We start from the raw sequence: 27,262 nt of genomic DNA on the forward strand, positions 1-27,262 counted from the left end.
TAGTTAAATAAAGTGTGTCACAATTATACATACACAATATGAAAATATACATAAATTGACAAAGAAAATACTATGAACAAAAAATCATTAAAATTCTATGAACAAAATTACAACAGAAAAAAATCATAAAAATTATGTGAACAGAAAAAAATAATAAAAATTTGATATATTCGATCTTTGCATATATATGAACATACAAACATGCATATTCAACAATAATATCACCAAAAAAATCTTTTAACAGAAAAAAAATCTTTGCTCATGGCGACGGTGTCGGGGACGGCGACGGCGAGGTGCGACGCGGGGCGGGGTGGCGCGGCGACGGTCGACGGTGAGGTGCGGCACGGGCCGGGGCGGGGCGGCGACGAGCAAGGGCCGACGGCGTCGTGGGGCACGGGTCGCAGGGTGGGGGGTGGCGACAGCGACGGGGCGGAGACGGACGGGAAGCCTGGCGGCGTCGGGATCGAATGGAGAGAGGGGGAGAGATCAAAATTTCTAAACTGTCGCTTATATAGGCCCACCTTTAGTCCCTGTTGGTGGCACCAACCGGGACCAAAGGTCTCTTTTCAGCAGCCCGACGGGCGGGAAGCACATGCATTGATACCGGTTGGTGGCACAAACCGGGACCAAAGGTCTCTTTTCAGAAGCCCAAAGGGCGGGAAGCAGAGGCCTTTGGTCACGGTTGGTGGCACCAACCGGTACCAATGCCTCCCTTTAGTCCCGGTTGATGCCACCAACCGAGACCAAAGGCCTTGCCGGTGCGGTGGTATGTTTAGTCCCACCTCGCTAGCCGAGAGGGGCTCGGAGTGGTTTATAAGCCGTGCCGAACCAACCACTTTGAGCACCTCTCTACTGCAGGCTTACGGGCCTAAAATCACTCTCTGTGCTTGTGGGCCTATTGGGCCCACTGCGAGCCTGCATCCTGGCCCTAGTAATGGGTTTCTAGTCGTATGCAGGTCGTGGTGGCCGTGTAGGTGGCACTTTAAAAAAAATCATGTTTTTTGCTTTCTTTTTTGTTTCTAATTACTTATTTATTTTATTTTACGATAATTCTTTTTGCTATTAAAATTTGTAACAAAATTCTAATTACTTATTTATTTTCTTTTATGATAATTCTTTTTGCTTTTAATGTTTTGAACAAAATTCTAATTACTTATTTATTTTCTTTTATGATAATTTTTTTTGCTATTAAAGTTTGTAACAAAATTCTATATAATTTTAGTTTCAATAATACTAGAGGTTTATAAAAGCTTTTTAGTTGATTCTTTACTACCAGTTCTAAGGCTGTTACAAAGGCATTTTATTTGGTACAAGTTTTAAGGCTCGGGCCCCACGAGCACCTTTTAGTACCGATTCGTGGCATATTTATTAGGTTCTGAAACTTTTTCTCTGCCATATTTATTATTCCCTTTATATTCGACGAGAAGCCAGTCGGGACCTTCATACTAAGCACGCATTCAAAGAAGATTTCCTTCTCTTCTTTGGTAAGAGCGTAGCTGGGAGGACCTTCATACTTCTTTGGAGGCATGCCGTCTTTTTCGTGCAAAAGTTGCAGGTCCTCCCGTGCCTCAGCTGTATCATTTGTCTTCACATACACGCCCAAGAAGCCTAGAAGGTTGACGCAAAGGTTCTTCGTCACGTGCATCACGTCTATCGAAGAGCGGACCTCTAGGTCTTTCCAGTAGGGTAGGTCCCAAAATATAGATTTCTTCTTCCACATGGGAAGTATCAGGGTTTCATACGGAAACTCGTCTGTTACAAAGGGATTTCATTTTTTTAACTTATTTGAACTCCATAGTTTTTTGTGTTCAAAATGCACCATTCAAAGCCGCATCGTCAATTTACAACCGTTTCTGACTTCATTTGTTATTTTTCATGCATTTACTGATTATTTTGAGCTATAAGACCATGAAATTGAAAAGCATTTGAAATTAACTCTGAAAATGTTCCAAGTTGGCATGGTATCATCATTTCACCCACATAGCATGTGCGAGAAAGTTGAGAGGGTTACGGCAAAAACTGGATGCACTTCGTGTACAAAACGGACAATCTCTTTCGAAGTATCACGGTTTCATACGGAAACTCGTCTGTTACAAAGGGATTTCATTTTTTTGAACTTATTTGAATTCCATAGTTTTTCTATGTTCAAAATGCACCATTCAAAGCCACATCATCAATTTACAACCCTTTCTGACTTCATTTGTTATTTTTCATGCATTTACTAATTATTTTAAGCTATAAGACCATGAAATTGAAAAGCATTTGAAATGAACTCTGAAAAGGTTCCAAGTTGGCATGGTATCATCATTTCACCCACATAGCATGTGCGAGAACGTTGAGAGGGTTACGGCAAAAACTGGATGCACTTCGTGTACAAAACGGACATCTTTCGAAGTATCAGGGTTTCATACGGAAACTCGTCTGTTACAAAGGGATTTCATTTTTTTGAACTTATTTGAACTACATAGTTTTTCTATGTTCAAAATGCACCATTCAAAGCCACATCATCAATTTACAACCCTTTCTGACTTCATTTGGTATTTTTCATGCATTTACTGATTATTTTGAGCTCTAAGACCATGAAATTGAAAAGCATTTGAAATGAACCCTGAAAAGGTTCCAAGTTGGCAGTGGTGACAATTTTAACACAACACATGATATCCATTACATCTAGGGCACAACATTACATTTGTTCAAGTTCACAACAGTGAACAAATGATAGAATTACATCTAGGGCACAACACACTAGCAGAAACATAACACACACACTGCCACTTAATTGGTTTGCTTAGATCAAATAGAAACTAAACTAGCCACAATGATGATGCCAAGAACAAAGAGAAAACCCATTGTTTCCATGAGCTCATTCCTTTTCTGCAACTTCAATTGGATTTTCTTGTTTTCATTGTTCAGATCCATAACCTTCTTCTCCATTTTACTAGCTTTGATCCAACTACGTTCAAGGCCACCATGGAGCTCCTCAAAAGCTTGCCCCACTAGCTCAGTGGGAGGGGGGTCAATCGAAACAACCCAATCACACTCATCAGGAAGCTGTTAAATCAGAGTTAACATAATTAGGTGAAATTCATAACTTTGCAATAAATCGATGAAAACAGAGTACCAAATGATGTTTTGAGGAATTACATCGAGTGGACAACCCAAAAACCTTCTTCCCGTGCTTGCTCCACCCCAAGAAACACGGCGAGCAGGAATTAGCCCATGCCACGGGCAATGGTGATTCGAGCGCTCCTCAAGGCCGTAGAAACTTGGATTGGGAATGAAAAATTCGGATTGGAACTGCAAAATCCCGCAGCCATCCACCTACGAGCCAGAAAGGCGCATATTACGGCCCATCCCGCAAAACCCTAGATGAGAAATCCCCAAATCCAATGCCAACCGAAAATCCAAATAGACTTACCTCACTGTCTGCGGAGGAGCTTGCACACGACATTGCGGACGTACACATGGACGTGCCCCAGCGGTGAAAACGGGGACGGGGCGTGACGGACCGCTAAATCTAGACAAATCTCGAGAAAAATGGAGCTCCGAGGTCGATCTTCGAGAGGAGAAAGCTTAACTAGTGTGGCTCAGGCATTTCATCGAACACCTCATGTGCATAGGAGGTAAGCTAGAGCACCCAAATGCCCTCCCCTCGCCGGCCAGAAAAAACAGAGTGCTCTGCCGCGGCGATGGGTGTATATAGGCAAATTATTTGTCCCGATTCGTGGCATAAACCGGGGCTAAAGCCCCCCCTTCTAAACCGGTTCAAGGAATGAACCGGTACCAATGGATGTGAGCCAGGAGCGCGGCCCATTGGTCCCGGTTCGTGCCTAGAACCGGGACAATTGGGTCCACACGAACCGGGACCAATGCCCACGAGGCCCCGGCCGGCCCCCTCGGCTCATCAACCGGGACTAATGCCCCCCATGGGTCTCGGTTCGTGAAGAACCGGGACTAATCGGCTGGCCAGGCCTGAACCAAAGCCCTATTTTCTACTAGTGTTTAGGTGTAACCAAGTATCTAATCTAGAGCTATATGGACTGGATTTTGTCGATAAAGCTGTTTTTTCTGATCCTATAGGCCTTGTTCTGTGAAGCGAATCAACTCATTTTCTAAAGTTTACATGGCTGTATTTTAGATTTGTCATTTTCTAAAGTTTTATGAAAGTGCACACTTTTATCTTTCTATCGAGTGCTAATAGGGTGCAAATTGTGATCTTATTTAAACAGGGAGCAAACTGTCTAGCAAGATAGTAATGAATACTTCAATGACTTGATGATATGTTACACCTAGCTAGTGGGAGTTATTCAAGTCAGTAGATGATAAGGATATTATTCAAATGTTTACCACAATAAGGTCTCGGAAAGGGCATTTGCCTCGTAATTTTCTGTAATGCAATGTCATTATGTTCCATCTGACCATCTCTATTCTTGCAAGTTTTCAATATATTCACATCTCAGAACTAAAATTATTTTTAGTCTTGTAGTGCCTTCTAGGTCTTTGGCAACATGGTGATCCTGCCTCTATGCAAGGTTTTTTTTATGTCTTTTCATTTTGCAAAAATGAACAAATGTATGCTTTTGACCGTGGTTGAACAAATTTCACAATCAATTCACTGGTATGGATAGCTTTACTTTTGTTGGCATCGTAGCAAGTTTGCCTCTATGCAAGGCTGATTATGTATCTTTTGTTGTTAAGTCTCAACTTTATTTTCTCGAAGGAATATATTCTATATATTAGTTCATTTTAAAATTTTATTTTATAATGACTATTGTGTTTAAGATTTAACTTTAAAATTACAATTTATCAATTTATGAATTTTCTATTCGAAAGTTTGATGCTATATTATATGTTGCATATCCGAATATCAGTTTTTTGATTTTTGTATTATACACTTAGGCTCAACTTGCCCAGGCTCCACAAAAGTTCTGGCTCCACCACTAACCATAATGCATAGTACTCCCTCCGTGACGGTTTAGAAGGCATGCACATAGAGATTCTCTTGAACCTAGGTGGTAATTGATTGGCTATGAAATGAGCTAAAAAAAGCATTCACACTACGCATGCATATAAAAGTAGTACAACGGAGTACTAATTAGAAGCTAGGAGTAAATGCAATGCGCCTTAAACCTTGTCTATTATGGAAATGCACGTAAATTTAATTGTGCCTTCTAAACCGTGACGGAGGTAGTATCATAAACTAATACTCCCTCTGTTTCAATTTATAAGTCCAGTACATGTATCTAGGTCGTCAATTTGATCAACTTAATGAGAGGCATATATTACAAAATTATATCATTAGAAACTTTAGATGTTCTATTTTTCTAATGATATAATTTTTATGTTAAACAATATATTTTATATAATTTTTATGTTAAACATGGTACTATATGATATTTCCTAAGGCTACCCATAGTGGGGAGTATCATATAGTGGGGAGTACTAGATGATACTCCCCACTATGAGTAGCCTTAGGAAAGTTGAATGATAAATGCGGTGTTTTCGATGTGAACCATCAAGACAGACATCAGTGCAACCGCATGCACCTCTGATGAACAATAAATTAAAAAATGTATCTGAAAATCGCGTTCTTTTCCCTAAAAGTACTCATGTGATCCATGAAAACAGTGACGTCTGATGAGCTCTGGACGAAAAAAATGGCTCCCCCAAAAATTCGAAATTGCTATTTTGGAGCGCTGATTTTTGTTCTAGAGCACACCGGATGCCATGTTTTGACAAAAAATTGCGCTCACCTAAAAATCTTGACCATATTTGATGTTAGGAAATTTAAGGTTTATTATTTAATTTTCAAATTCACTATTCACATAAAATCATATGAGCTCGGGGTCATCTACTAATTACTGCTCCACATATTTCAGTATTGAAGTTGATCAAGAAGTTCACATCAATAAGACACGAGCTACATAGTACCAAATCACTATCAATGATTCCTCAATATTTGTAGATATTTATTGATTAATAATTACACCAATAAAACATGAATTGTGTAATACAAGTAGTATCAATTGACAATGCTTTTGGAATCCATGGGAAGCGAATCTGTGGACAGTTATGCAACCCATTATTTACTAAAACATCATCGTGCCCGATCTGTAGATTGTGTTGGAGCAACTAAGGCAACAACTATGGTGCAATCAAAAAAAAAATTCACCTCGACAGTTTTGAGCAATCGAACTTACTTTTGATACTACTAATGTTTTCAGTCAACCTACCAATGGACGAGAGAGGGAGGAGGGGCCATGGATACATATGGTTGCAGCATGCACGTTTCATGTAGGGCTCTCCAACAGGGCCGATCCAGATCCAGTAAGGTTGTACGTTCAAGTTTTAAAACCTAATGGGGTGGGGCGGGGGTACAGTCAGGTTGGATAGATCTGAAGATAATTAAGTCTTGCCGAGCCAGATCCAATATAATTCGCTGTCCAACACGTACGTTCAAGTAGGGGCCATGCATACAAAAATGGGTGCAGTGACATAACCACTCTTGTCCAGCCAGCCGATTTATAATTAGGAAGTGTTTCCCTTATAAATATGGTGTGAGTGTGTGAACGATCAAGACGAGGCTTGCATTCATTCAGGCTGGCCCCAATGCAGGTAACTTCGGTGGTAACTTCATGTCCAACTCAGCAAAATTTCCTACGTGGCAGTGAGTTAATGAGGAGAGAAGGAATTGGAGTAACCACCGTGGTTACCGTAACTTCGCGCTTTGTACGAGACTTTTTTAATGCTAGAGGTTGTTTCTTTATAAAATGCTACTATAGATCCCACAAAAGCAATAAATGAACCCTCTAAATTACCACCCCTAAGTTACCACCCACTATGAATGTAGTAACATAGAGTAGTAACATGCTTATGTGTCATGTATGTTACTACTCAATGTTACTCCCCATTGTGACCAGCCTCATGACGTAGAAATATGGTTGCTCCACGAGGCTGAGATTCGAAAGCATGCATGAACCTCCAAGTGCAGTGTCATAACTTGTGAATGATCAAGACGCCTTCATGATTCTCAACAACCATCAAGAACATAATATTGCTGATCTACTCAATATATGGATTAAAAAAATTGGACCTACTCAGAAGCATTTCATATTCGCTCTGTAGTCTTTTGGACCATGGGAGGTGCTACGCGTCGGCCGGCGGATCTTGTTAAAAGAACTGCCGCTTCGCGAGACCTTGGATGTGGCGAAATCTACCGACTGAAATGCTTCCTTTACTCCGCAACATATATCTTCTTTCAGAAACTTTTTACGACAGAGGTTGTGTTATGGAATTTTTCGCAGCATAGGCTGTGTTGCGGAATTATTTTTTTGCAACGAAAACCTTTTTTGCAACGGAAGTTTTGTTGCAGAGATTCTTGTGCAACAGAAATGATATTGTGAAATCTTGTCTAAGTTACCGCCGTCATAATGATACCAGTGTGAGAACCGTCAAGACGGGCAAGCATTCATGACTATGAACAACAAACAACCATACGTGCAGCTCAGTTAGTGTACACAAATGGAGTTAGTGTGTGAACGGTCAAGACAAGCAATCATGCATCTTTTTGTTAAAGAACATATTTTATTAGCTTATAATGTGGCATCAAGAAAATACAAAACATGATGCGATTACACCCGGCCTCGTCATGATTAGAACACGCAACTAACAACAACACACACGTAAAAAACATGACTTTATAAGTCATGTCAAAATGAACTACAACCTGTAGGAGTAACCATCAAAATCAACCACTACTATTGTAGGAATATGTTCTTTAGGAAGTCCTGTTTTTTATTTTTGCATATGTGTACGTTGATGCTAGTTGTGTATACTTTAATCATGCAGAAGCCAAATGAGAGCTTATGATACTTTGTATTTTCCCGACGCCACATTAGAAGCTCATAAAATATGTGGCATTATAACCATGCAACAGTAACCATCAAGCATCACAGCTTAAGTTCTCACTCCGAAACACGAATCTGTTGCGACTTAGGGTTTCACTCTGGACCTCGAATCCGCTGCGACATAATTTTTTACTTCAAAACTCGAATCCATGTGCTCAAGAGCATTCACTGTCTCGAAGAAGAAACACCACCATCCGTTCGAGTGGTGCCCCTATGAGGACTAAAATCATACCTATCTACTAGTTGGAGCCAAGTCATTAGAAATCCCCTTCCCACCACCGGCCGCTAGAGCAGCATGTGGAGAGGAGGCGATTCCATGGGCTAACTGGCGGAGATCAAGGAGGGAAGGGTTTTCCAAGTCGCCTTGCGAGAGAGGAAAGAACCTACTTTCCAAACTCTATCGTAAAGAAATATTGTTATTTGATCTAAATTGTTGTAAGCATAGGGGGAAAAGGCGCATTATAGCATTCACACTACGCATGCATATAAAAGTAGTGCAACGAAGTACTAATTAGTTGCTATGAGTAAATGCAATGCGCCCTAAACTTGTCTATTATGGAAATGCACGTAAATTTAACCATGCCTTCTAAACAATGACAGAGATAGTAGTAACATAGGTGTCAGGTAGGCAAAAAAAATGATGTGACAAGCAATTAATGAGGAGAAATGCAAATGAAGTAACACAATATGTTGCCATCACATAGCGGTTCCCGATGTAAAATAAGTCTATAAACTAATATAAATGAAGCTCCCTATGTTATCAAATCTATGACACTACCACTATGAAGGTGGTAACATAGCTAGTAACATATGTATGTTACTAGTCTAAGTTACTCCTCACTATGACTAGCCTTATAGTGTCGGGTTATTTGTAAATCTTTATATTTAATGTACATATGGGAAGGATATGTGGATGTACGGACATGTCTAGGCAATCATTCATTACGATGCGGCCCACCGCGGATCATTTTTTTTCTTCTTTTTTTCAATCTTTCTTTTCTCTCTCCCGATCCCCACCAATCACATGCATTTGATTCGATGATTTAGAAACAAAGTAGGAGACATAGTTGCATGCATGCACAGATGAAGATTTAAAACAGATACGTCCATACACTACCGGCCCGGACGTGTCTATGGACATTTGAGGGGCTAGATCTGGCTACCGTGCTGTCGATGCTTTTATGCAGGCAGACTGATATGGTGACTCCGACAAAATTGAACTTGTAGAAGATAAGTGTTGTATCTGATTAGATATTTCTTTTTGTTGGTGAGCTGGATTTGTTCAGATTGTTGGACCCGAACAGCATGCGAGCATCTCATTACGTGTACTACTCGGAAGCCAAAAGGCACTTTCCATTATTTCTTTGAAAATGTATACCTTGTAGAAATGTTATTTCATGTTAAATTTTTGCATGTATTTAGAACTTTTGATAAGGTTGGTCTAAAAAAATTTCGAATTTTTTAAACTTTTTTGGAACGTTTTTCGAGTTTACTGTTCACCCAAAAGGCACTTTCCGTCAGAGAAGCTGTTCTTAGTGTTGTGGTAGACAACACAAAGGTTACCGTCAGCTGTCTGAGTTCGAGTCTTCTCATCTCCTACGAGAATAAAATGGAAAATATCCCCTCTGTTCTCATAAATATGATGTCAGTGTGGGTCCCCTAAACAACACCAAACATGCGTGCATCTTAGAGAGGGCAGACGATAATGGCGTCAGTGTGTGAACGGGCAAGACGCGCAAGCATTCATGATCATGAAGAGCAAACAAACATGCATGCATCTCAGCGTCCATAATAATAGTGGGGTACGCCCATGGTGACGACAACCACGGTGACCGCGACGACCTGATGGTAGCGATCGATCTGCACGCCCATGGTGACGACAACCATGGTGACCACGACGACCTGAGTGTAGCGATCGATCTGCACGCACATGGTGACGACAACTACGGTGACCGCGACGACCTGAGTGTAGCGATCGATCTGCATGCACATGCATGTGCATCATCCTTATCCGTTCGTACGTACTCCGTCTCCGTCCTTCCACGCCATCCTCTTAGAAAATATTAGGTGCTCCCAAGCCTTAGATGCTACGAATCTACGATGATACTTCCTCCGTTTTTAAATATAAGTTTTTTGAAATGTTTCATTAGAAAACTACATACAGATGTATATATACATACTTTATAATATAGATTTATTTATTTTGCTACGTATGTAGTCTCCTAGTAAAATCTCTTTAAAAACTTATATTTTGAACGGAGGGAGTACAAGCTTCTGAGTCATTGGATCTTAGATCGAACGGCATCTAAGCAGCTCCTATACTTTATGCGTAATGCCTGAACTTTAAGGGCTTTTTTTATAAACAATATGACCTCCGGGAGCTGTTGGATCCTCTACTACACTCCGTCGAGCTGGGGAAGTTGGTAGCTGTGCTGCTCTCTTGGTCCTGCCTGACACGAAGTTATCTCCTCTATAGGCGCATGTGCAGGTGCTGGTGATTGTACTACTCCATGCAGGAGTATTAATCAGTTGCCTGACAAGTCTCTAAAGTCGTCAGTTCAGCTTTTGAGTAACCCTGCCCTTCCCTCAACCACCTTCTTCATCTCCAACTGTGGTTGCAAAGGCTCTTTGATACTCGAGTGGATTCGATCTAACCAGTGAAATATATACATAGTACGTGACACGTCTCATTATCATCCAATATGATATGATAGACAAATTCATCGGAATAGACTATTAAATGATAAATGTGGTGTTTTTTATGTGAACCATAAGATAGACATCCGTGCATCCGCACCTCCGATGAACAATGAATCTAAAAACGAATTCTGAAAAATTTGATTCTTTTCCCCGAAAGTACTCATGTGCTCCATGGAAAAATGACGTCTGATGAGCTCTCAACAAAATAATGGCTCCTGAAAAAACTTCACAATTGGTATTTTGGAGCGCTGATTCTTATTCGATAGCACATTGGATGCCATGTTTTGACCAAATTTTGCGCTCACCTGGAAATATTGCACATATCTGATGCTAGGAAATTTAAGGGTTCTTATTTATTTTTCAAATTCACTATTCACATGAAATCATATGAGCCCGGGATCATCTACTAATTAACGCTCCATATATTTTAAGAAGTTCACATTAATAGGACATGAGCTACAAAGTACCAAATCAATATTACTGATTCCTCAATATTTGTAGATTTACTTTGATTAATAATTGCACCAATAAAACATGAATTGTGTAATGCAAAGGGGTATCAATTGACAATGCTTTTGGCAGCCAAGGGAAGTGAATCTGTGGACAGTTATGCAACCCATTATTTACTAAAACATCATCGTGCCCGATCTATAGATTTTTCTTGGAGCAACAACTGTGGTGGAATCAAAATCTTCTTTCTATCTGGACAAATTTTGATCCACAATCGCACTTATATTTGATAGTACTAATGTTTTCAGTCGACCGAACAATGGACGAGAGAGAGAAGGGGCCATGCATACAAAGGGGTGCAACATGTACGTTTCAAGTAGGGCTCTCCAACAGGGCCGATCCAGGTCTAGTCAGGTTGTACGTTCAAGTTTTAAAACGAAGATAAGTCTTGCGGAGCCAGATCCAATTGAATTCGCTCTCCAACACGTACGTTCAAGTGGGGGCCATGCATACAAATGGGTGCAGTGACATAACCACTCTTGGCTAGTAAGCCCATTTATAAATAGGAAGTGTTTCCCTTTTAAATAATCTTTTGTGGGTAAATTTTAAAGTTAAACGTACACTCTTCACCGGACGGAAGGAGTATGGCGTGAGAGTGTGAACAATCAAGACGAGCCTTGCATTCATTCATTGCGTAGAAATATGGTTACTCCACGAGGCTGAGATTCGAACGCATGCATGCATGCACCTCCAAGTGCAGTGTCATAGCGTGTGAATGATAAGGACGGGCATGCATTCATGACTCTCAACAATCATCAAGAAGATAATACCGTTGATCTACTCAATATCTGGATTACATTTTTTTGGAGCTAGCTAGTGATAAGCATTTGATATTCGCTCTGTGGTCTTCTGGACCATTTGGCAGCTGAGGAATATTGCTATATTTGAAAATGACAAAATCACTGACCCTTGTTTCCCCATCAATATAATTGTTAGGTGGATTAAAGGTTGAAATATTGTGCAGAAGAAAAACAGTAAGAGCTACGAAAACGGACTAGAGCAAATAGCAAATGAAATGTTGAGGGCATCTCTAATACTAGATCGCTTGGACTAGAGCAAGGGTGGCGTTTTGCTGTTCTCCGACTGCAACTATAGTGACGACCACTAAAAAAATATCGCTTGGAGAAGCTCCTGCTGGATCATTCGGCTGCTCTAGTCTGCACTTGATTTTAATTTTGTAACGTTCGTACTAGACTTTAGATTATGGTACGTGGATGTTATCTGTAATACTAGATCTTAAAAGCAACGTCTCATACGTTGCTTCAGTCCTTCCTGGGCACCTGCTGCATATCATCTGAAGTCTCCCTTCATGGTTAGCTTGGCATGTTTTTCTTTTCTGCGAGTAAGCTTGGTATGCTTTAGAGCATCTCCAACAGCGGCGCAAAAAGGCGCGCGCGCTAAATCCGTATTTTACTGCGCGCGAGACAGATTGGCGCGCTTCAGCGGTGGCGGGAAAACCACGCGCGCGGGAACCGCTTGCGCGCGCGCGAAAAGGCGGCAGCTCGCGCGTCATTTTTGCGGTGCCGCGTCCCGCGCGCCCATAAAAGGCAGCGCGCTGCCGCTTCCTCGCGCCATTGCCGCGCGCGTTCTCTCTCCCTCTGCCTCTCGCGCCGTCGCCCCAGCGCGCTCTCTCTTCCTCTGCCTCTCGCGCCGCCGCCGCCGCCGACGCGCCACCATGCCGCCGCGCCGCCGTTCTGCGTCGGGCTACCGCGGCGTCCGCCAGCGCCCGAACGGCGGGTTCTACGCCGAGATACGCATGGCGATCTCCGGCTGAGCCTCGGAACCTACGACACGGCGCACGAGGCCGCCCGCGCGTTCGACGCGGCGGCGTGGAGCCTAGGCAGGCCGCGCCTTTAAATGAATTTCCCGGACGTCCACACGCTCCAGCAGGCGTTAGACCTCGCCCCGTCGCCTCGTCTAAACTCCGCACAAGACCGTGCGGAGCACACTGCGCTGCAGCGCCGCCTCCTCGTCGCTCAGGAGGACAAGCGGGTCATGGCGGAGTGGCGCCGGCGCCACCCGGAGGACGTCGCCTACGAGAAGGAATATTGGAAACGGCGCCGCGAGGAGGACACGCGCCGGCGCCGCGAGGAGCGGTTGGACAGGCGTCGTCGGAAGGCATTGGCGTGTGCGCAGGCCGACCTCGTCAATGCAGGCGGGAGGTCCTTCTTCACTGAAGAAGATGAGCGTTGGTTTGACATCTGGCTATCAACCTCTGACGACACCAACGACGATGATGATGGTGCAGATGACTGGAGCGACTAGGATTAGTTTTTTTGTTTTCGAACTATCTAGCACCGAACTATCTATCTATGTTTTCGAACTACCTATCTAGTTGCAATATATGTAAAATAACTTTATATCGTTTTTATTTTATGCAATCTACTGTAAAAAATGTTGTGCGCGCGCTGCATTTTTGGACACTGCTGGAGCGGCGCGCGCTGCATTATAGCGCGGCTGTTGGAGACAGCGTCTATCCCCGCGCTAAATCTGCCGAAGCTCGCGTGGCAAACGTCTTTTTTGAACGCGGCGCGTAGCGCGGCTGTTGGAGATGCTCTTAGGTGCCGTAGGATATGTGACTGGTGTGTGCTCCCTGTAGCAGCTGTAAAACTTGATGATTTCAATTAAATAAAATCGGAGAAAGAACCCATTCAGCGGCGGCGTCAGTATTATGGTAGCTACCATGTCGTCTCCCACCCACAGGGGCCGGGCCTAGGACACCCGTCATGTTTAATTCCGGGACATTTTCTAGCAGCCATGACGTATACTCGTACAAGAAAGACCACAAGACTTGACCCATAAGATGAGTACTCTTCTAAATCCTAAGCCTCCGGTATAATATAAAAACCAAGGCTAGGCTAGACAATATATGATCTCATGTTATTAAGGTTCATACACAAATACGATCTCAAGATAGATCAATCTGTACTCTGTATCCCATTCACAATACAAGCATGACATAGGATTTTACCTCTTTCAAAGGGCCTAAACTTGCGTAAACACTGTATCTCTTGTTTGTCGTTACCATCGTGTCAAGATCATCAGCACGAGATCCCCTACCCAATACCTGTTACCTGTGTTATTGGCGGCCCATGCAAGTCCCTTTGTGTAGTCACCGCGGTACGATGATATAATTCCGATCGGTTCCGGTGTGATGTACATGCCAGAACGGATCTTTGCCCTCGCATTCGGCATCTACGTCACCGAATCAACAAGTCACCTCGGCTAGGTCGAGGACTACACCTCATGTTCGATCATCAAAATCGAACGGGTTCATCAACATCAACTTCGATCTCAACCGAGATCATGAAAATATTCCTTCATGGATCTTGGGGGATCAACATCAACATTGCTCTCGCGAGACAGTGCAAAATTTTCTGTACAATGGATTTGTTTCGGCCGCCATTGCTTCTTCTTGCATTTCTTTGACGTTTGTTTTGCTGTAATTGTGCGGAATTGAGCCTGCAATGACCCTGTAAAATTTCATCGAGTTTGGATGAAGGATCTGGACGAGTTTTGGATGAGAATCCGAGCAGTCAGCTCAAACATCCTTTGGTAGATCCAACCGTTCATCGGTTGGGGAATTCTCGTATCAACAACCCCTCAAATTTTAGCGTGATCCGATCGTTCAAACTCTGGACGAGTCCGAGGCGTGCATCATCTTTTTGATCTGCTTTTCCGGAAAACGACCACATTCACCTCGGCGAGACGACCAACAGTGCGACATCGTAAATGAAAATCACGACCAAAACAACACCGTCGCACCACGAATGGTGTCGGTCATGCGGACCAGCATCCCCGTTTGGTTACTTCATCTAACTCGCATCGTCCGTGTTACAAATTCCGACCTGCGTCGGCATCGTCGCGTTGTTGCTTGCTCAAGATGATGTCCATTGATCTGTGTGATAATCCACAAGTATAGGGGATTGCGATAGTCTTCGAGGATAGTATTTGATCCAAATTTGTTGACTCGACAAAAGGGGAGCCAAAGAATATTTATGAGCCTTAGAAGTTGAGTTGTTAATTCAACCACACTTGAAATATAATATCTCTAGAACAAAGTGTTTAGTGGCATGGTAGTTTGATGGTTTTGATAGTTTGAGTATCCGTAGCAACAGCAACAGGAACATGAACAGTAGCCGTTTGTGATGATTGTAATAATAGCAGCAATAATAACTTAGAAAAGATCAATATGAGAAAAAGCATAGGCATTGTATGAGTGATGAATATTTATGTTGGATGACATTCATCATACATCAGTCACAACCTAGAGGGACACACAATAGCTCCAATTCATCAATGTAATGTAGGCATGTATTCCGTATATAGTCATATATACTTACAATATGAACTTGCATGACATCTTTTGTCCTACCCTCCCATAGCAGCTAGGTCCAAAGGGGAACTCAGGGATATTAAGGCCTCCTTTTAATAGAGAACCGAAACAAAGCATTAACACATAGTGAATACATGAACTACTACGGTCATCACCGGAGAGGATCCCACCTATTGTCACTTTGGGGTCTACGGATCATAACACATAATAGGTGCAAACAAGCACTAAGCATAGCGAAGTCGTAGCAACATCAAACTCAAAACATAGTGGGTACTAGGAATTAAGCTCTAACAAATCGACTCGATAACATGACAAATATCATCCAACTTCATCACCGTTCAACAAGCCTACGAAGGAATTACTCACTCCTAGATGTGAGCATCATGGAATTGTTCATGACGAAAAGGGTTGGTAATGACGACGAGGATGAATCCCCCTCTCCAGAGCCTCAAACGAACTCTAGACCAGCCGTCTCGATGAAGAACAGGATATGGCAGCGGCTCCAACATGCAAAACATGATGAAACATTCGCTCTGATTTTTTTTTCTCCGAGAGGCGGTGCCTACGGAGTTATAGCTAGGGCTAACGGAGGCTCATGGGACCCACGAGGTCACGGCGTGCCCTTGGTGGCGCGCCCTGAGCTCATGGCTCCCTGGTGGGCCCCCTCTAGTAGTCCTCTTGTCCAATACTTTTTATGTATTCTGGAAATAATCTCCGTAAATTTTCAGCCCAATCCAACAACTTCTATTTCTGCACAAAAACAACAACATGGTAGTTGTGCTGAAAATATCGTCTGTCCATGTTAGTTTCATTCAAGTCATGCACATTACATTCAAAAACAAGACAAAGGTGTTTCTAAAAGTAGATATATTTGGGACATATCAACTCCCCCAATATTAACAAATTGCTTGTCCTCAAGCAATTCAGTTGACAAACTAAAAGTGAGAAAAACTTTTGCAAACTCTTTTGTTCTCGTTGTTGTATATAAGCTTAACCAGTGTTCAAGTTTTCAACAAAGATTGTGAACTAACCATATGAATGAGAACATTTAGATCTCATATCTGCTAATAACAATAACATAACCAGCTAGAGAGCAATAATAAGATATACAAGACGCCAATAATTTTTCAAAACAATCATGATAGAATATCGTAACATGGTATCTCGCTAGCCCTTTATGAGAGCACAAAACATCAATGCAGAGAACCTCTGAAGTTTAAACATCTACTAAAGATTGTAATTCAGGGTAGAAGAGATCCAATCATGCTCGCATTCGACATTGACTATACTCAATTCATAAGAATGAGAATAGCGCTCTCAAAGTTGGTGCTTTAATGAGAAGGTGATGACTCAATGATATAAGTAAATAGAAAGGCCCTCTGCATAGTGAAGCGAAGATTTGCAGAGGTGCCGGAGCTTAGATTTTTAAAATAGAGGTGAATATGTTTTGAGTGGTGTGCTTTTCTTGTCAACGTTATGACAAAGGATTTCACTATCTTACATGCTAAACACATTATCGGTCATCCTGAAGCGAAAAGGTAAAGTTTACTCCCCCTCGGCCATACAATCACAAGCGTTGGCTAACCAAATCCTTGGGTGCCCTCCAAACAATCAACCTTCCACGGAGAGTTTGTCCTATTAATTTTTTTTATTACAGAACTAGGCATCTCAATTACCAGCATCTCTCATGCAATGATAGGTGAATAAACATCCCTCATGAGAATAACCCACTTAGCACGAAAGATATTGACCGCATCATCGCTCCAAGAGCAGTACGGGCAGACAAAAAGAACGTTTATTTGAACGATTAGAGGTGACACATGAAAATTTACTTGGAACGGCAAAGTAGTACCGTATGTAGGTAGATATGCATGGTGGACTCATGTGGAACAACTTTGGGTTTTAGGATGTTGGATGCACAAGCGGTATTTCCGCTTAGTACGGGTGAAGGCTAGAAAATAGAGCGAGAAATGCCCAAGTATAGGGCGACAACGGTCATAAAGACTCAATTACTTTAAATGAATAATTTGATCATAAACCTACAATTCATTAGATCCCAACAAACACATCACAAAAATGGATAACATTGTATGGATCTCCGAAGAGAACATTGTATTGAAGATCAATAAGTGAGTGAGTGAGTGAGGGAGTGAAAGAGAGAGTGAGTTAGAGAGGGGACGATTTCTTGCTAATCACTATGAATTCATAGATATGTGGTAGAGAACTCACACAACACCATGGAATTTAACAAGTATAATTTGGGTCACATATAACTCACATTTGATTGATAAAATTTAATTTTGGAATGTGTAGCCGCCTTATTTGCTGGAATTAGGGGGGGGGGATACTTCACTGTGCATGCCCAAAACGCATGTCTCTCATGCATAGCACGTAGCGCTGAAGTTACATCTCTCCCTTTCTCTCCTGATCGGCGTCCCCTGATGCAAGTCGAGTAGGCGTGCAACACCACCCATCGATTCCTAAGAGGTTAAAGGCAGTGCAGATGTTGCAAGACGCGAGATCGTGTTGCAAGGTCGTCCGCTTCACCGACTTGTTGGTGGAAGGACTAAGGAAGGATGCCACGAGTCTGCTCACCAGTGTGCTTCACGGCCACACCCATCGCTATTCGGTGCTCTGCTGCCAACCGTCCAGTCCTATAAGGAATACTTCGGCAAAAATAACTGAGCTGCTCCTCTATCGGGACAGACCCAGTAGAAAAGGGGTTTGTTGCAGTTGCAACATAGGGGTACACTACAATGATTTAAAACGATTTAAAATGCTACAACTCAAGCACAAGTTACAAAATTCTCGAGGCCACGTGGCTCATGTTGCAAGCCAGCGCAACATAGACCATGTTGCACACCTCTGAACGCAACATGGTTCATGCTACGAACGGTGGCTTAACGCAATCGAGATCAAATGGTTGTCGAGCGCGTGATCCTATGGCTCTCTAGGCAGCCGTTTCAATCCACGTGCCATACGGCCAATGGATAGCACGCGCCATGAAATATGTAAGATGAGGTGGGAATTTATTGTACACTAATACTCCCTCTGTACCGAAATACTTGTAGCTGGGGAAACTTGGGAGTACTAATTAATCTCGGAAAATAGCTTCACAACACATCAGGTCATGGCATTTGCTTTATGTATATATAGAATGGTATGCACGCGCGTCCAACAACACATCAGGTACATCAGCCTCCTTATCTGCTAGCTAGCTAGCTCGTAATCCATGGCGTTCAACGACGATGAGATGCCTCCTGCTTCTAAAGTAGGTAGCACCAAGGGCCTGGTGACGATCAATCAACCGACGTACAGCAAGGATGCGGTGGCCCTGATGGCGGACGAGGTGACGGCGGTTGTGGAGCTGACCGCCACCTCGTCGACGGCCGTCCGTGAAGGGCTGGACCTGGTGGCGGTGCTGGACGTGAGCGGCAGCATGCAGGGCCACAAGCTCCAGAGCATGAAGAAGGCGATGCACTTCGTCATCATGAAGCTCACCCCCGTCGATCGCCTCTCCATCGTCTCCTTCTCCAACTCCGCCACCAGGCACTGCCCGCTCCTCTCGGTCACCCAGGGCGCCCAGGCCGAACTCAAGGGCATCATCGACGGCCTTGTCGCCCGCGGCGGGACCAACATCAAGGCCGGCTTGGACACCGCCCTGGCCGTCATCGCCGGCCGCGTCACCACCAAAGCCCGCACGCCTAACGTCTTCCTCATGTCCGACGGCCAGCAGAGCGCCGGCGACGCCAGGCAAGCTGATCCCGGCAGTGTCGCGGTCTACACTTTCGGCTTCGGCAAGGACGCCGACCACGCTCTGCTCAGCGACGTCGCCAGGAAGTCCACCGGCGGCACGTTCAGCACCGTGCCGGACGGCGGGAACGTGAGTGCCCCCTTCTCGCAGCTCCTCGGCGGGCTCCTCACCATCGTGGCGCAGGACGTGCAGCTCACGCTGACGCCCCAGGCGGAAGATCCGAGTGAGCCAGACCTCAAGGACATGGACGTGGCAGACGGCACGGACTACACGCACACCAAAGACAACGCCACCGGCCTCATCACCATCAAGTTCGGCACCCTCTTCAGCGGCGAGACCCGCAAGGTGGCCGTCAACCTCACGCTCCGGGATAGCAAGCTAATGGCGGAGTACGACGCGAAGCTGGCGGAGGCCCAGCACAGCTACACCGTGCAGGGCGGCCTCCAGAAGCAGACCCCGCAGGACTTCTTCATCAAGCGCACCCCGAACCCGCCCACGGACCCCGATGCCGTCAGCGGCAAGGCGCGGGCTGTGCTGGCGGAGATGGCGCGTCGGCAGCACGCCGGCGCGATCGGCGAGGCGAGGAAGATGGCCGACGGCAGGAACCTGGAGGAGGCCCGGTACAAGCTGTCGGACGCGCAGAACGCGCTGGAGGACGTCGTGCTGAACGACGGCGAGAAGCTGGTGGGCATGCTCCGGGCGGAGCTGCAGCAGCTGCTGGACCTGATGGAGACGCAGGAGCTGTACGAGGCGGAGGGCCGGCCGTACGCGCTGGCATCAGAGACGTCGCACGGCCGGCAGCGGTACGCGGCCAGGGGCGGCGACATGGACGCCGTCCGGCTGTTCGCCACGCCGCGCATGGACACGTACCTGGAGCAGGCCAAGAAGTTCGAGGAGGACCCCACTGCGCCGCTGCCGTCGGCGGACGAGGACGCCAAGGAGGAGATGGCCGCCAACCCGCTCGCGGCCATCTCGGCGCCCATCGCATTCTACATCAGGGCCGCCATCCAGGCGCTGCAGGAGATTGAGAAGCTCGTCGCCCCGCCCACCAAATAAGCCATTATGATATCGCATCACTCCGTTTGCTACTACGACTACTACGTTTGTTTCATCACTCAATTTACTACTGCATCAATTTACCTGGCGCTTAATTTGCTACTTCTTCGTGTGTTGAAATGAATAAAGGGACATCACATTGCCCGGATAATGTTTAAAATTATTGTTGTGAATTCCATGGATAATGTTTAAATCTTTTTGTGAATTCCATGGATAATGTTTAAAATCATTATTGTGAATTCCATGGATATTGTTTAATTAATCTCACTCTTTCCATTTACTCCCTCCAGTCGTTTTTACTTCACATATTAGATTTGGGTCAAGCCAAACTTTACAAAGTTTAATCAAATATATATTAAAAAATATCAACATCTATAATACCAAATGTACATATCATGAAACTACCTTTCGTAATGAATCTAACAATATTAATTTGGCATTGTGAATGTTGATACATGTTTCTATAAATTTGGTCAAAGTAGAGATAGTTTGACTTTGGACAAAGCTAATATGCAGACTAAAAAGGACCGGAGGGAGTACTTAGCACTTGTTGGAATTATGGTACTAGGAGTTGGTTAAGTTTCAGTCGACTGATATTTAGATACTCCGACTTTTGAATCAAGAAATAACTGTTCTTCAAGTTTTCTTTTCCGAAAAAGGCATCGGATCTATTTCAAATGTTCAAGCTATCAGCTGTAAAATAAATAAAATCTATCGACACCCCTGGGGTTAGAACGTGGCGCTCCTGCTACGTCTTCAAGTACCTCACGATGGTATCCACGCTCTTCATCACCTACACCGCTACTGCCTGGATGGCATGCCACGACCACGAAAATGGCGAAGGAGCCCTTGTCAAGGATGCCCCTCTCCGTCATGTCGGCTGCCTTGCCGTGGGAGGATGCGAATATAAGATCCAACCACCCATAAACGAGGTGCAATGCGTGTCGGGGTCCATTGGCCAGCCATCTCACCATACCTTCGTCGAACTCCAGGTCGAACTTAAGATATGAACACATGTATTCTCTATATTTGAAGCATACTTTGTTAAGACTATGGTACGTAAACATCTATTGTATTTATTTTTGAGAAGTTCATATTCCAACCTCGAACTACCCCGAAATTGAAAGGATAATCCTGAAAGACTTTACAACCCTCAACTTTCAAACCGGACAAGAAACAACAATGAGGTGATTTTTGACCAATCGACATCCCAGTCAGCGCCAACTCATCTGCCATGTCCAAAATGAGTGTTTCAAATAAAATCTCAAAAGTGCATATAACATCTGCATTCAATTTGGGAACTTTTTAACAGGTTTTGCCAAATGAAAAAGAAAACAAAGTTCAAATTCAGCGCCATCTCGGTTCAAATTTTGCCCAAAAATGGAAGCTGTCAGTAAAATCCCAATAATCTACACTAGTCTTTTATTCAATCGTGGAAAGTTTTCCCAAGTAGAAAAAAAACAGCGCTATTTCGGTTCAAATTTTGGCCAGAAAAAATATTTTGTGACAAAATGCAAAAAAATCTCAATAAACCAAACTACCTTTATATCAATATTAACTCTGGCAAAGTTTCAACAAAATTTTTCCAATGAATTCAAAAAATCTAGCATAATTAAAATTCAGGAATATGGTGACATGTTAATTGAGATGTTGACTGGTCAAAAATCGTCAAACACCACCCAAGGGTTGTTTCCGGTCCGGTTTCAAGAGTCAAGGGTTGTAAAGTAGACGGTAGAAGGTTTTGTAGCTTAGAGTTGTCTTTTAGACTTTGGTGGTAGTTTGAGGTTGTAATATGGACGTCACTCTTATTTATTTTTCTTTCTCTCCATATTTGTTTCTAGAAAAATATTACCTTTGGTTTGAAAACTAGCTATGGGAAAAAGTGTCTCATACAATTGTGAGTTAAAATGGTAGAAAAAATAGCTGGTTCATACGCTCATACTGATTGGGAAACTGAAATAGTATTCTTACAATCGATCGTATTTTTATGTTTGAATCCGCTCACATATTTTCCCAGTCAGTTCAAATTTTGCATCAAATGGGGTTATATGTTTATCTACATGGTTATTGCTTTGGACTTAGAAAACTTGATCAAGTCGCTTTGATATAATCTTTCTTAGTAAACTTGCTCAGGTCGCTGTGATATAATCTTTCTTAGAAACTTGCTCAAGTTGCGTACTCCCCGGAAAAGAAAAACTTTCACATCGACACAAATCAAATCCTGTATTGAAGCATAAGTTATTTGCTGAAATAATTATATTCTCGACCAATATTATTACAAAGAATATACTAAAAGAAGTCTCAATAGTCAAAATACTCATGGAAGCAAACTATGAAAAACAAATATGGTTGGAAGCAAAATGTTTTAGGTCGACAATGGATATACTAAAAAACAATATGGAAGCGCGCCTAGACTAGTTGCATTGGATGGTGACATGTGGTCGTGCCAGCAGCTCTCTTGTTTGTCCGTCAAAGTGTGGAACGTTTACCGCGGGCATGCCGCCCCAAAAGCGAGGCTGCCATTGTCGACGAGCATGCCCTTCCACTGTGCATGTGGGTCGTCGGTGGCAAACCTTGTCCATTCTGGTGTGGCATACTCGTACCGACTGTGCGTGATGCGGTGGAACTCCTTGATGTCCTTGTTCTTGCTCATGTCGTCCGTGTCACGAAGGTCGACGGAGAAGATGTCGCCGTAGGGCCTGACAGAGTGCAAGAACTGCGGCATCGAGATGGGCTCCGTGGAGACAGCGGCGAGGTCGGCTGCGACGACGATGCTTCTCATGTCCGGGCTGAACATCGGGTGGGTGACGTGCCCGGCGACACTATCTGAGCTCTTCATCACCCGCACCACCACCGTAGGATCACTCGCCATGACCATGAACACGGCGAAGGAGCCCGGGTCTAGGATGTCCCTCTTTGGCGCGCCGGCCGCCTTGTCACGGGAGGAGGAGAAGACGATCCAGTCGTTCTTTGGAGACCAGCTACAATGGGTGTCGGTCCACGGCCCATTGGTCAGTCGTCTCACCGTGCCTTCGCTGAACTCCCCGACCTCCGCGTCCTCCATGATGTAGAGGTTCTTGTGCAGCTCCGCCCCTCCGTCTCTCGTCGACCGGAACACGAACTTGGTCCCGTCATGGTTGCTAGACGGGAAGGCGTTGTTGAAATGCCCATCCGTGAGGCGCTCCACCTTTCGACCACCGCGCGGCCCAGACACGTTGGAGATGGCGTAGATCTCGAGCGGTTTGCCGGCCGAGAAGGATGGGCCTATACACACGTACAATGTGTCCCTGTCTTGGTTTTTGTTCCATGATGTTGAGAAGATGCTGTTGGTACCCCTCATCTAAAAACATCAACAACATCGATTAATCTTATTACCGATCCAGGATTAATTGACAAGTGTATGTGTATAAATTCAGACCAAGCAAATCTGGAGTATCACCTCGTATACACGGCGTATACCATGGCTGTCTGCGAGCCACACGGCTTTGAAGTTATTATCGACGAATGCGAGTTTGGAGCCATCCTTGGAGGTGGTTGGGAACACACCGGATACCCTAAAGAGACCCACGCCCGCGTGCGACGGTGGGGATTGCAGCTTGTGGAAGTTTCTTTGGACACCATCATTTCCATTGTTCTACATTCAAGTCACATAGTATATCAACATTGAGCAAGTTTTTAGTATAAATTTTACCAGGTTTTTTTTAGTAATGTTAAGCTTCATGCACTAGCCAACGCAACCAAAAGTTCATGAAAAGGGCTAGTGCAATCCACATATACTGTAACAAATTTCACAACGTTTCAACTAAATCAATCACTATTTTAGGTGGCATACCTCAAGTAGATTGTCGGTTCTACAGCGGTGGTAACCAACGCAGTTGCCACCGTGAAGAATGAAAGGGTTGTAGTGATCAACTTCTGGCCTGCTTTTGATGGTTATTTGCACTGGCTTGTAAGGTGCGGTGACATCAAATATCTCGATATGGCGATACTCCGCCACTTCTCGGTGCGCGCCTGTTTTCTCAGACTTCTGCCGGATGGTGGCCACGACCACCGTGGTTTCGTTGACAGCCGCCGGAGTTACCGCGTCGAACCCCAGCGGTGTCACCCGGATGGTTTCCTTGGTGGTGATGTCATACCGGAACACGCCCCAATCTGTTTGAACCATACCTGAGGGGAGCATTTTGTCGACTCCTCGGTGGAAGAAGATGATGTTGTCGCTGCCCCACGTCGGCCAGCCACCGTCCCTGATGAGGATCTTGCGCCGCAGCCCACCCTGCGCCCGCCTGTCCACGTTCATGACTACAATGTCAGTCTTCAGGTGCTCAATCTCGCCGGTCCACTGGTTCCATCGGAAGTTGGCCACTGCCACCATCTTCCCGGACGGTGATACCGCGGGGCTCAGATCATACTGACCTGCAGCAATAATTCATCTGACATTTCATTACATATGTACATGGCACCATGACTTGATAACAATTAAAAGTCAATATCGAATTCTACATATTTTCCTTGACCTGGAGGCTCCTACAATCAATTTCCAGTACGCACGTTCTGGACTTATTGATTCCGATAAGTTTTATGTACTATAATGGGGCAGAGACCAGCAGAGTACAGAATTCTTCGTTTCTATAAAGAAATTGCCATAACATTTTGTCTTATGCAAATAAATTGTGGGTGCAATTAATGAGATTGTTTGGCATTATATATCATGTACTAGTAGTACTTTTTCCGTCTCGGCTTATAAGGTATGCACGTAGTTTTAGATTAGTACTCCCTCCATTTCATAATATAAGTCTTTTTAGAGATTCCACTAAAGAACTACATACGGATGTATATAGACATACTTTAGAGTGTAGATTCACTCATTTCGCTCCGTATGTAGTCCACTAGTGAAATCGCTTAAAAGACTTATATTTAGGAACGGATGGACTAATTTACTACTTCTGTTTTTAAATATATAAAAAATTAAGTAACTAGCTATATATAATTTTCCTACAATATACTCCTTCCGTTCTTAAATATAATTTTTTTTAAAGATTTTACTAGAAAATTACGTACAGATGTATATATATATATAGACATATTTCAGAGTATAGATTTACTCATTTTGTTGCGTATGTACTTTCCTAGTGAAAAATCTAAAAATACTTATCTTGGAGGAGAGAAAAAATGCCATTACAGCTTGTCTTTGAAAAGTTGCAGGCACAATTAATCAGATTATTTGGCACAGGCATCACATATCCTGTATGATATCCACTCCCTTTATACCTAAATAATTGTAGCTGAGAAAGATTAGTCCAGTTTTTTTCAAATATAATTATTTAGGTATGATGAAGGAAGTAGTACCTAATTGTAGCACCCATGTAGCTCAACTGCTAAAACCAGACTGACATGGTTTACACAAACATAAAATGTTTACTTTCAAATAATTACTTAGGCACCTTAATTCGAGTTGCTAGCTAAGTACGGCTCCTACAGAGGAGGTGATGTTCCAATAAAATTAAAGTTACCTGGTGGAGTGAGGCGCTCGGTCTTGCCGTCGGCGAGGCTGGTCTTGTACACGACGGTCCACGGCGCACGGCGCTTCTTGGCGGGCTCCTTGGTGGAGACGTAGACCAGGGAGTGGCCGACGCCGTCGAAGCCGCCGGCAACGCAGCCGCTGTCCTCCATGCGCACACCGCCGAAGGCGTCGGCGCCGTACACGTCGGCGAGGCGGAGCACCTTCACCGCCGCCTTGCCACCGCCGGCCCCAGAGGCCGTGCAGCGCAGGGCCACGTGCAGCGTCTCGAGGCCGTTGTCTCTCTCGGAGACGAAGAGGAGGCCGGCGACCCGGCCCTTCCCGGCGTCGTCCGGCGTGGCGCCGCACTCCGCGGCGAGCCCGGGGTTCTTTTTCCCGAGGAAGGTGAGGAGCTCCTTGAGCGCCGCCGCTGGGATGGGACGGCCGTTCTGGTTGTAAGAGACGCCGTCGGTGAGCGACAGCTCGTCGTCCGGTGAGGGAGTGGCGGGACACGAGAAGATGTCCAGTGGCACCGCTGGGCGGTACGTCGTGAAGAAGGCGATGCTGCCGCGACTCTCCCCCATTATCTTCTTCTTCTTCTTCTTCTAAAATTGTCTTTGTCAGATCAAGAACTGCGACGCCACATTTATAGACAGAGTGACAGAGTAGTACTCCTCTATATATGTGAAAGGACTTGACTACCAACTCTTATCACACATAAGAGCATCTTCAACAACAGCCCAACCCGCCCCGCATTAAAATTAAGTTTGTGGCGCGTTCTTCGTCTATTTTAACGCAGTGGTCATCGCTAGCTCCAGCAGGTGCTGTAAAATGCAGCGCGCATCTCTAACTTCAGCAGACGCTGTAAAATGCAGCGCGCTATCGCTAAAACAATATATACACTCAAAATTATGAAAAAAAAATCAAACACAAACAAAATAAATCAACATAAATAATTCAATTTTGTTACAACTCAAACAAATAGTTTTTTACAACTCAAACAAATAGTTTATAGTTTAAATACAACAAATAGTTCAATAATACAACATCAAATACACAAATCATGATGCTCTTTGTCGGCTATTCCATGCCCACCATTCCTTGATGAGATCATTCTAAAGATCAACATGCACTTCGGGACGCCGAATGGCATGACAAGAGGCAATAAAACGGGCCACCCTTTCAGCCCTCCGCCGCACTCGTACGGGATGTCCCAAGAGCTCATAGTGAGAGTAGTTAACCACGTTCATTCTCGATGATGATGTTGTGCATGATCACACAAGCATACATGATGTATCAAAGCATCTTTTGATCCCAAAATCTAGCCGATCTTCTCACAATAGCAAATTGGGCTTGCAAAATCTCAAAAGCTCTCTCCACATCTTTTCTAGACGCCGCTTGAGCATTGTGGAAATCAAGATTTTCTTTACCTTCCGGTTTTTTCAACGGCTTCACAAATGTTTGCCACTTTGGGTAGATGTCGTCCGCAAGATAGTAGCCAT

At 44.1% G+C, this 27,262-nt stretch overlaps 2 protein-coding genes across 2 annotated transcripts; one reads left to right on the forward strand and one right to left on the reverse strand.

Moving 5' to 3' along the window:
* The first annotated feature begins 18,610 nt into the window (after window positions 1-18,610).
* Window positions 18,611-20,423, forward strand: LOC123408733 (E3 ubiquitin-protein ligase WAV3-like). Its single transcript, XM_045101784.1, has one exon. The coding sequence runs from the start codon at window positions 18,686-18,688 to the stop codon at window positions 20,261-20,263; it is 1,578 nt and encodes a 525-aa protein (XP_044957719.1). The 5' UTR covers window positions 18,611-18,685; the 3' UTR covers window positions 20,264-20,423.
* A 2,078-nt stretch (window positions 20,424-22,501) lies between these two features.
* LOC123409721 lies at window positions 22,502-26,458 on the reverse strand. The gene is made up of 4 exons (XM_045102581.1): window positions 25,774-26,458; window positions 24,096-24,676; window positions 23,703-23,897; window positions 22,502-23,603 (listed from the first exon to the last, which is right to left on the reverse strand). Exons 1-4 carry the CDS (start codon window positions 26,342-26,344, stop codon window positions 22,749-22,751), a joined length of 2,202 nt encoding a protein of 733 aa, XP_044958516.1. The 5' UTR covers window positions 26,345-26,458; the 3' UTR covers window positions 22,502-22,748.
* Between the last annotated feature and the right edge of the window lie 804 nt (window positions 26,459-27,262).

The sequence above is a fragment of the Hordeum vulgare genome, chromosome 7H, assembly GCF_904849725.1.
Source record: "Hordeum vulgare subsp. vulgare chromosome 7H, MorexV3_pseudomolecules_assembly, whole genome shotgun sequence".
Lineage (NCBI taxonomy): Eukaryota > Viridiplantae > Streptophyta > Magnoliopsida > Poales > Poaceae > Hordeum > Hordeum vulgare.